Below are 10,845 nucleotides of genomic sequence, written 5' to 3' on the forward strand. Positions count from 1 at the left end.
TTTTAATTTTAAAACAAAAACCTAATTAAACAAAATTAAACCCCATTAATTAAACACTTAATACAATTATTACACACATATCAAAGCTATAAAAAAAATAGGTAAAATCACCAAGGCGACAAATAGGACAAAACACGCATATTTCGTGATTTTCCTTTTCATAACCGGACTATGATTCAACTACACATGACACACATTTTTTGTATTTTGTTTGATAAAAAAAATAAAAAAAAAATGGACAAAATTACCAATAACTAACGAAATGCCGCGTAAAAAAATCCAAAAAATTGTACAGTAAGACCATTTGCTATTATTTTTATTTCTTTTGGAGTGATTGTTGCGTAAAACAAAAATCACGTGCTCACAGTTATACTAGAAGAGCTTATTGAATTCTGGGAGATACGCCTAATATTATTTATCTCGGTATGGACGAAATATCCTTAAGGACAGTGTCCTTGACACGCCTCAAGCTAAATATTATTCTCCATAATCCAATATATTTCCAACAATACATGATCTTTAAATCTTGAATCCGTCAATAACACAATTATATCTGGTAAAACTATATACCATGCAACTCGTGCTATATCATACATTTAACATAAACCTCACGGCGCCCTAGTAATTTAACACATAATCAGAAACTTTATGAATTGTGACAGAGACAAAGCACACATCGGAACTACAAGTGCCTTAATTCACCTTTTACTATTTTCAGTGGACTCTTAAATTATAGTATCACTTTGATTTTCTCACAACTTTTCAGAAGAATCTAAAGAGCACATTTTAGAATCTTCCTTCTTAGCACTCACAATTCTCACCTTTAAAAGGAGCTGGGTAAATTCCCAACACCATGACGCTACACCATAATTCCACACCTTATAATTAAAACACACAGAGATCATAAAAATGAGGCTTTCAAATTGTAATAGCCCATATTCTTGCTCAGTCTGGAGATGGAATTCTACAGTCCCTTATCTTTTTGGAGGCTTAGCCTTTATATTTCTACTCATTTCTATAGCACTTGTCATCCTTGCCTGTGCACATTGCAAGAAGAAATGGCGTATCTCATCGCCGATGACAAGGGGAGAGGAAAACCATGGAAACAATGGAACGTTAATGCCCGGAAATGTTAATAACCAGATTGACATCATTGTAATGAAACCAAAGATTGTTGTCATCATGGCTGGTAATGACAAGCCTAGCTACTTGGCCACTCCATCTCTTGCTTGAACTTCGATGATAAATTTAACTGTAGTTCTTGCTTTTCCAATAGTTCTATATTAAGCTATTATTAGATTATGGTAGATAGATTTGCACTACCATTGCATACAATTCCAAAATACTGTGAAATATGGCTAGAGAGCCTTGTAGTTTATGTTACATGCCGTTTATACTAGCAGGACGCATACTCGGATGAGACTCCAGCCTCCCCTCTCCGATTTTCTTTCCATAGATCCCTCATGGTGTACTCTAAACGGGGGCCAAAAAATACTACTGTAATGAAGTTGTAGATGTAACAAAAGCAACAAATAAAGAGAACGACTAAAGTATCCTAATTTGGTTGAAGGAACGTCAGTTTGAGTGTTCTAAATTGGTTGAGAGCATTTGTTTTCTTACATGATCTTGAACAATTATCACCTTATGAACAAGCTTTTGGGGTTGAAGTAGGCCCAAAGTATATTTTCTTTACGCGTAAACTAATATTAGAGTAAGACTCATCCACGTTGTTATGTTTGCAATGTCGAACCCCATGTTATGTTTTCATGCACTAAATGTCCAATCTTTGGTGTATAGGAAAAGCAAAGAGGATGTTAGAATGTCTCACGTTGATTATCGGGAGTGGACTACTTCTTATATAGTCTTGGACAATTTGTGCCTCATGAGTTCACTATTGAAATTGTATTAGAATGAGTGTCATTTTTAAAGAAAAGAAACTATTCCTACTATGTTTTCAGGTGTTATTTTGTTACTTAGTCATTAACTGGTCAAGAGAAACGACAAATGATAATATGAGAAAAAGTTGCCCGGTAAATGCGAAATGCAAATGGCCGTGGAAAGTTGGGGTAGATGCCTTTCCTGCAGATGCCATGTCTAAAGAAGAAGTTAATTAAGAGATGTCAAACTAGTGCTTGAAAAGTGTCAAGAATATGCTTTACCCTAAAGTATTTGGACGCAGCGGCTCGAAGCTTATTATCAATCATGTTAAGTGACTCAGATGGATCCCACTTTACTAGTTTAAGGAATGAGTCCTGAATACTTGTCATTTACTTACCTTATCGAAGAAAATAGGTTCTGAATACTTTTGAAAAAGAAAGGCACACTGCGAATGTACAATAGTGGCACACATTTGACGTTCCTCATTCCCCGACACTACTCTTTCCTATAGCCTACTCTTTCATGTTTCCTAAGGTGCTCTAATGTTCTCGGGATATTCTAATTACTACTATATGTTTGTATAGTACACCGACTATGGGTGCTTTACTAACACTAGCAATAACAAGATATAAGACTCATATATTTGAATAGATAATTATATATTTTCCAATAAAGTACTACAATATCAATTTATATTCGCCCTTTTGTTGGGATATGAGGTGTTCAAAGGGGGTTGTTCACCTAGTAGTATGAACTGATCTTAGCTGATATGATCCTCAATTACATCTTTACACCTTGAAAATTTTCTGATATGATCCTTTAAGATTGACATCCCCATTGTTGCATACCTAAAAGAATGGCTGACATATGGCACTATACAATTAGTAAACAGTTCAAATTTTCCTTAGCAATTTGTACCGTGTCCTTTGTTCTGCTTTTCAACGCCTGATCTATACTACCTTTGCTGAACTTAAAAAATGTTTATCTTCGGTCATTGAGCAAACACACACCCATTTAGCAAGGGCAAACTTGATAACTGCAACATAAAGATTTTTCTGCTTCCCTACAGCCGCATTGCAGTGGTAGACTTCCCACCATAATTTTGGAGCCTTTATGCTCAGTAGTTTAGACAAACCATTTTCTCCTCGTACTTGCTACAGATTTGCATCATGCTAAGTAGCCAAGAGACATTAGTTAAAATAAAGATGTCATGGCATCTAATAGTGTCTTGCATGATTCATTTCTGACAAACAATTCCTCTTACCTTTTTTACTATTTGAAAGAAGAGATATATGCAACATTATGGTTAATAGTCTGCCAATACAGATTAACCTTCATATATACATGAGATAGAAATCCATTAGAAAAAGCATATACATGAAATAGAAATAACACTGCTGAATAAGAGAATGCTCGTATTGCCTATTACGAGAATTGAGTAATGGGAAGGGATAAAATTACTAAGATTATGCATTTTGTTATCAATCATATGAATTATGAAAATAGATGTATTTTTTTATCGGCAAAGGTATAATTGTGAAAATAGAAGTACTATTGCATATGAATAAGAACTCCAAAGCACTCATAACAAATCAATTAGTTTTTTCCTGCCATTAATTGAGATTAGAATTAAAACTTTCAAAAATCTCATTAAACGTTATAATTAACACTCCTCAACATTTTAAACTACAATCTTATAACTATATGCTTATTATGACATGACGACCCAACTCCAGGAGAAATAGATTGAGATCAGTTTGAAGGAAACACACAGTTGAGCAGAGAAGGAGATGAACAAGAAAGAAGCGGGAATTACAAACCTATAGTGACTGCAAACATTTGGGAAGATGAAGGCATACAGTAAGAGGAACCCTTGTAAGCAGCAGATGGAACATTCTTTTTTGATAAATGCGAAAAGGAATGATATAGGGAGGTGCAAAATGCCAAGAGAGCTAATAGTGCCTTTACTCTCTTATTAGTGATGCATTATAGAAAAAAGAAAAAGGATAAAAAGGTAACGTAAACCTAGCTCATTTATCTATTGCCCAACCTGCATAACTCGTAAATATACACTGTTTCGAAGTACTTGAGAAATTAAGAACATTTTGGTCGTTGAGTCCAAGAAATAAGAGCTGCAATCCTATCCCAGCTTCCCATTTGCAATCCACTTGTCAAAAGCAACTCATTTATTGCTGTCTTCATAGCATACTTGAGCCAATAAAAGGAAACTAGTAACAGTTTTATACAAGTGCAATGGTATCAGGAATCTCTTAATTAGTCGCTAAACCCATCGTCCGTGCTAAAAATCCATTACAAAAGAATTACTTCACTGTCTACACAGGCAGAGCGTTTAATTTCAACTTTTTAAAGTTACAATAACTAACAAGACAACAAATTTGGGAAACACTGTAGACAGGATCAACAGCGTGAGCTTCGCTCTGGAAGAAAATATTTTTTCAAGTATTCAGATGAACAATGAGTGTGATTTAGTTGCTGTTACCTCATTGTTGCTGAGGCGTAACAGTGTGCTTCTCTACACGCCAAAATTGCACATCTGCACAAATTCCATTTCAGAATCAATATATTTAGTCCATAGCTCCTTGTACTGGTTCAAGGCTATGTCCAGCCAAGGCTTCATATCTCCATTATAGTGAATCACAGCAGCCTTGTGGATTTCATCCATGCTTACACTTGGATTGTACCCAAGGCCAAGTACATGCCACGATTTATCCAATGATTTGGTTTTCGAGTAGAAGGTCATCAGCCCAGCTGGAAGAGTTCCCAATTTCCACAACGTCCGATCCTCATTCTAATTAAAAGAAATAAATGATAAGAACGAATATCATAATAGGAATACATGGAAAAAGAAAAGAAGTCTAGGTTGAATCAGATTCTCTAATTCCGCCTATTGTTTTCTAAGCTATAATTAATTGGACCAAGAAAATCAACATAAAAAAGATAAAAAGTACAGCACAAAACAACTCACCAAGTTCTGCCAGTAGTGATACTGCTCAGTGCATTGTTCACGCCTCCAGGCATCAAGATCAAATATATTCATCCCAAATGCCCAGGCACATGCCTTAGGGGTGAACTTTTCCCTAACAAGAGGGTGAGAAAAATTCAAATACTGAGCATAGCGATGAAAAGATCCAAAGCAGGTCTCAACTGCCCCATTGACCTTGCCATCCAAATCAATTGTCCACAATGCAGTCAAATCCTTCTGAACCACAACATCATCATCCAGAAACAAAATACGGTGAAGTTTTGGATACATCTCCGGCAAATAAAATCTTAAGTGATTTAACATCGACAAGTACTTTGGATTCTTAAATTTCATGTTGTTCACGTCCTTCGTAGCATTCTCTGCACTGTTTTGGAAGTAAAAGTTCTGAAGCTTTGCAGATTCAAGTTGCTTGAGCACTGGAACATAGGACGAAGTTAAGAATGTAAAATCCTCCACAGATTTGATTTCTATGTGAGCTTGCCGAATAGGCCTCATCTTAAACCACACCTTCATTGCAGCTAGATTCATCTTGTCAGTAACAACATGGAAAACATGTTTCCATGGCTCCTCCGCATTCTTTATCACTGAATTCACAACTACGGATACTGCAATTACATTATCTGAAAATATGGCATAGTGATACAGAGTAGGATCCTCAAATTCAGGCTCCGGATCCTCATCCCTATATTTTTCAGGATGTGAGATTCTCTCCTCCATAAGCCGCATAGCAAGACAATGTAAACTCTTTGGAGTTGATTTAGCAGCAATTAAGCTGGCAAAAGCTCCATTCTTCTTTGCCTTCACAAACAACTCATTAACAGCAAATATTGTGTCCTTCAGCTTCTGTATTTTCAATTGATTATCATAAGACTCTTTTGAGTCAGCAATCAATAACCTGGCAAACTTGACCTTATCCTTAACTTCCTTCTCAAACTGTTTCAAAGAGTCATCATCCAGGGGTCCGTCAGTATCAAAAAGATTAGCACGGTAATTTGGCTTTGATTGAAGATCTGAAAAATTCTGGGCCAAATCTTCAAACATCTTAAGCTGCTTAGAAATGTCCAGCTTCAGCTTCCTTGCATAAGCAGCATAGGCATTCACAAGTGCTATATGATCATTTGCTTGTTTATGTATTAAATCTAACCTAGTCTTCAATGGATCTGAACTCAACGCCACAAATGACCGATGCATGTATGCATTCCCAGTAGTCTGTTTCACATGATCAAATGTTAAGTCACTTTCAATGTAACCTTGACCAAAAATAAAAAAATGGATACTTCTCCATCTACTTACTTCAGTTTAGCTTAATCTTTCCTAAATCGAAACTGAGGTAACACATTATGCACGGAAGATATAAAGCATGCTATATCCATGGAGAATGAACAATTATGAGAAAGAAGTGAGACCACATTAAAAAACTAAAATCCAGTTTTACAATAATGGAAACTACACCTCAATTCCAATACTGTCTTTTCAGACAGATTAGGGGTTCCTAAGACTAGGAATTTTCTAAACCTTACAACTTATTCTTCCGATGACATTCAATCCTCAACCAAATGGAAAAGGGCTCCTGTCAAATATTGAACCTAATGCAAGTGTACCAGCAATAATTATACATTTATCCAACAAGTTGCTCTTGCTATATAGATATTTTGCTTTAAGACACAAAAAATCAGCTGTTTCCACTCCAATCTTGAAGTGCAATTACTTTCTTTTTCTATCAGTACCTACAATTACTTTCTTTTCGATCAGTAATCTACAGTTACTTTCTTTTTCAATCAGTAATCTGCAATTGCTTTCTTTTTTCAATCAGTGATCTATAATTACTTTCTTTTTCGGTCAGTAATCTACAATTACTTTCGCTAAATAGTACATAGATAGAAGATACTTAGCTGCCTTTTATTACCATGCAGGGGCAAGCACATAGAAACATACAATACTCGGAGCATCTCAATGCCAAGGAAAAAGATTTAATCTTCAAGCTCGTAGAGAGAAGCATTTAGTACATTCGTAAACAATATGCAATAAGCAAATAAGGTAAAGTTTGAAATTTTTGAAGTAATAAAGCGGAGAGTGAGGAGGAGATAGAAAACGTACAGAATCGTGGTGAGAGGAGAAGAGGACAGAGAGAGTGGCGAGAAACAGTAAAGTAAACATAGCGGACACGAAGATTCGGTATGAGAAGAAATTCCGAAGGGCCGATCCGCCGCCACGGCCTCCCCGGACTGCTACCGCCATTTTTTCGGATCTCTACCACGGATCTGATTGCTAATGTGAACGCACAAAACTGTTCTGCTCTGAATCTGTATAACTACATATGCAATTGAAAATGTGGATTGAGTTCAATTAAGCGTGTGGAATAATTGGGAATGTGGATTTTGTGTTGTGTAGAATTGTGAGAGTGGAGTTGATTTAATGAGATCTGAAGCTGGGAGCTGAAGATGGAGACTAATAATCTCTTCCCCCGCGTCGGTGGTTTTTCTTTCCTATTTTTAGAAATTCAATCAACTCGGGATCTAACGCGATTACTCTCGTAGTAAAGATGAAAAGGCCTGTTCAGTGAAAACACAAAAACAAATACAAAATTGAAAATAAAGGCCTCCTTGAATTTAGTTCTTCAAAAACAACACCTAAACTTTCTTTTATGATATATTCGCGCTTTTTAATTGATTTTTTTGTGTGTGTTTTGCCCCCAATCTACTTTTTCTGCATTTCCCGTCCATGTGTTTTGTCGTCATGTTTGGTTGCGTATTGGAACTTTGTGGGGAGATCAAATCCGTTACTACTCTCATGACTAGCAACACATGCCTAAAACTGGAGCATTTTTTGCTTGTGAACCAATGACAGGCTAATAGAGCAGTAAAACTAAGTGAAACAATATTGTATAGTCGCTCTCAAAATAATAGTCGAAAATATATATATACATTGTATATTTATATACAAAAATTATATAAATTTTATACGCTTTTTCAGTTACCAAATGTAAATAGCTTATGGCGCTGGTTAAAAGTTATAATACCCCTAAAACTAAAACCGAGTTACGCCCTTTATATAGGAAAATCTATGTTGTATAGCAATTTTTTAAATTAATAGTTATTAAATGTATATTCTTATATATTAATATCTAGTATATTTTATATACATAAATGGTATATATTTTTATATATTTAACTAGCGATTATAATTATATTTTATCGGTCCGCTAAATGTGTTAAAAACTCTTATGTATTCTCCTCATATTCCGAAAAATGTACTCCCTTTATCTTGTATTTTCTATCAGTATTTTTTTTATGGGTCTGATATAAATTTTAGTTGTCTTTACGAAAATGGTTATTGTAATGTTCAACTGCTCAAGATTACCCGTTTACATTTTTACTTTAAGTATACACCTTACATCTTTTTTTGTGTTTACTTGTGGTTGTGGAATGTGCCGCCAAGACTTAAGAGTAAGTTTTATAGAGTGATGGCTTGACCGGCTATGTTGTATAAGGCTGAGTGTTGGCCAGTCAAGAACTCCCACGTGCAGAAGATCGCAGAGATGAAAATGTTGAGATGGATGTGTGGGTGTACCATGAGAGATATGATTAAGAATGAAGCTATCCGGGAAAGAGTGGGAGTAGCCCCCGTGGAGGACAAGATGCGGGAGTCGAGGCTGAGATGGTTCGGACATGTTAAGAGGAGAAGCATTGATGCTCCTGTTAGGAGGTATGAGAGGTTGGCCATGGAGAGTTTGAGAAGAGGTCGAGGTAGGCCTAAGAAGTACTGGGGAGAGGTGATTAGACAGGACATGATGCTGCTTCAGCTCATTGAGGACATGGCCATTGAGAGGAAGGTGTGGAGGTCGAGAATTAAGGTTAGTGGGTAGTTTTTAGTTGTTCATCGATTGTCTTAGTAGCATGCATGTCCCTTCATAATTTTAGATTTTTACGTTATGTTGTTTTGTTCGTATCAGGTATTGTATTCCCTGATGCTATTATTTGGTACTACTTATTATTTATCTCTCCCTTTTTCTTTTCGCTTCCTTCTTTCTTCCTTGCTTGCTTTCCTCTTCTTCTTAGCCTTCCTGAGTCGAGGGTCTATTGGAAACAACCTCTTTACCTGTATTAGGTAGGGGTAAGGTCTGCGTACAGACTACCCTCCCCAGACCCCACATTTTAGGATCATACTGGGTTTGTTGTTATTGTTGTTGTTGTACTTGTGGTTGTGGAAATACTCAGAAGCCTTCCACCTTTCTTAAATTGCATTGAAAATACTCACGATATGTAGTAAATAATATTTGACACTTCCTTATTGTCTCATTTCTATTTTTATCCTTTTTCCCTTAATGCTGCTTGAGTTATGGTCTATGGAGGTTACCCATCTTTGCCATTGGATAACTTAAGAAATCAAAAACGAAAACAAGGAGTATAGTCTGTGATTAGAAATGATGCTGGTAATATGGTACGTGCCTTCTGGCCCTTCTCTGAATTCTATGGTGACTGTAGCAATAATATGACTCAAGCTAAAGCAATGTTGCAGGGCAATATTATGTGCAAGGATAGGATCAGAAGACACATCATTGTGAAAACTGCCTCCCGGCTTCTTGTCAATATTATTAACAATAATGTCAAGACCCCATGGGATATTCCGGTCTTATTTTTATATAGGAGGCAATGGTTTACACCCTCCTCCGTGTACTACTATATTTTGGAAATGTATTGGGTATAGCTTAACCCCCACCATCATGGTGGATGTTTCATTTGAAAAAAATAAATAAGGAGCATATGTTTTTGTGTTATTCTGCTACTCTGACCATAATGACCGTGTTATTACTTATTAGCCTATTGCAATTTTGTTGTCCATTCATGATTAAAGAAGTGGAAATTGAGACCCATCTAATTAATAGGTTTGTTTAGCAAGACTATAAATGTTAGATCCGTGTTTTTGATACACACATTTATCAATTAACCGCTATGTGATATATATTTTTACTTTAATTTTCAATTGCTAATTTTAGATTACTTGGTTTGATATGGACGTTGAATGCAATTATGTATGTTTTAAAAGGCGGGGGCGTGAGGCGAAGCATTTTACCTCTGACGAGACGAGGCTTAAACCCTGAGATATGGAGTGAAAGTCCCACAGATCTTTAAATTTTATTAATTTCAAGAATTTTAAGATAGCATAAAATAAATAAAAAAATAGTTAAAAAAATTACATTAAAATCACAAAATTATAACAATTAATATGTTTAAAATACTTATAAATTATAATTCGACTATGAATAATACAAAAGGTATGACATATATCATAATATGCAAATTAGTTGCAACGTCGTTACAACTCAAACATCAAAAGTAATGTATTCGATACGAAATCTTATATGTATCTCTTAATGGGTAATGAATCTTGAAAGAATTTTAATATTATAATTTATTTATTTTTAAATACTCCTTTTATTTAATATGCTTTCTATTTGAAAGAGAATTTATATAAAAACATAATTCACAATTTAAATATGATTCTCTGGAATCATTTATTTTTATGCTTCAACAAGTTAATAAAGTGACACATAATTCACCATACCATACCGTGATATCTAGTTGTTTGTAAATAGTTGTGCTAGCTAATACTGAGCTATTAAATTATTGTATCTCGTAAATGTGAAAAAAATAATATTTAGGAAAATAATTATAAAAAAAATTATGGACTATTACATAATAAAGACATAATAAAAGCTAATAAATAAATGCTTTTTAAATGAAAGATTTAATTTAAATTTACTATCCTAATAGTTTTAGTGGATAACATGTAATATTTTTTATTTTAATTATGAAATAAAATACTCTAACTTAATGATTTATGATTAAGAAAAAAAGTAATTTGAATAATCAATGATTTATTTTGAAAATTTGAGGATTTATAAGGTTAGTTACACACAATTGAATAAGGTTCTATTAGGCGAACCCAGTACGCTGGGCATC

The 10,845-nt window shown here is 34.9% G+C and overlaps 1 protein-coding gene across 1 annotated transcript; it reads right to left on the bottom strand.

Moving 5' to 3' along the window:
- Positions 1–4,046: 4,046 nt before the first annotated feature.
- Positions 4,047–7,423, bottom strand: LOC107793408 (putative galacturonosyltransferase 9). The gene is made up of 3 exons (XM_016615753.2): positions 6,980–7,423; positions 4,865–6,091; positions 4,047–4,687 (listed from the first exon to the last, which is right to left on the bottom strand). Exons 1-3 carry the CDS (start codon positions 7,118–7,120, stop codon positions 4,412–4,414), a joined length of 1,644 nt encoding a protein of 547 aa, XP_016471239.1. The 5' UTR covers positions 7,121–7,423; the 3' UTR covers positions 4,047–4,411.
- Positions 7,424–10,845: the final 3,422 nt, after the last annotated feature.

The sequence above is a fragment of the Nicotiana tabacum genome, chromosome 3 (genome assembly GCF_000715075.1).
Source record: "Nicotiana tabacum cultivar K326 chromosome 3, ASM71507v2, whole genome shotgun sequence".
In the NCBI taxonomy this organism is placed as follows: Eukaryota; Viridiplantae; Streptophyta; class Magnoliopsida; order Solanales; family Solanaceae; genus Nicotiana; species Nicotiana tabacum.

Bases quoted from the DNA above. Each gene is read 5' to 3' on its own strand.
- LOC107793408 (XM_016615753.2), bottom strand. From the start codon at position 7,120: ATGGCGGTAGCAGTCCGGGGAGGCCGTGGCGGCGGATCGGCCCTTCGG. The intron at 6,092-6,979 runs GTACGTTTTCTA...CATGTGAAACAG, and splicing joins TCTCCTCTCACCACGATTCT to ACTACTGGGAATGCATACAT. The intron at 4,688-4,864 runs GTGAGTTGTTTT...TCTTTTAATTAG, and splicing joins ATCACTACTGGCAGAACTTG to AATGAGGATCGGACGTTGTG.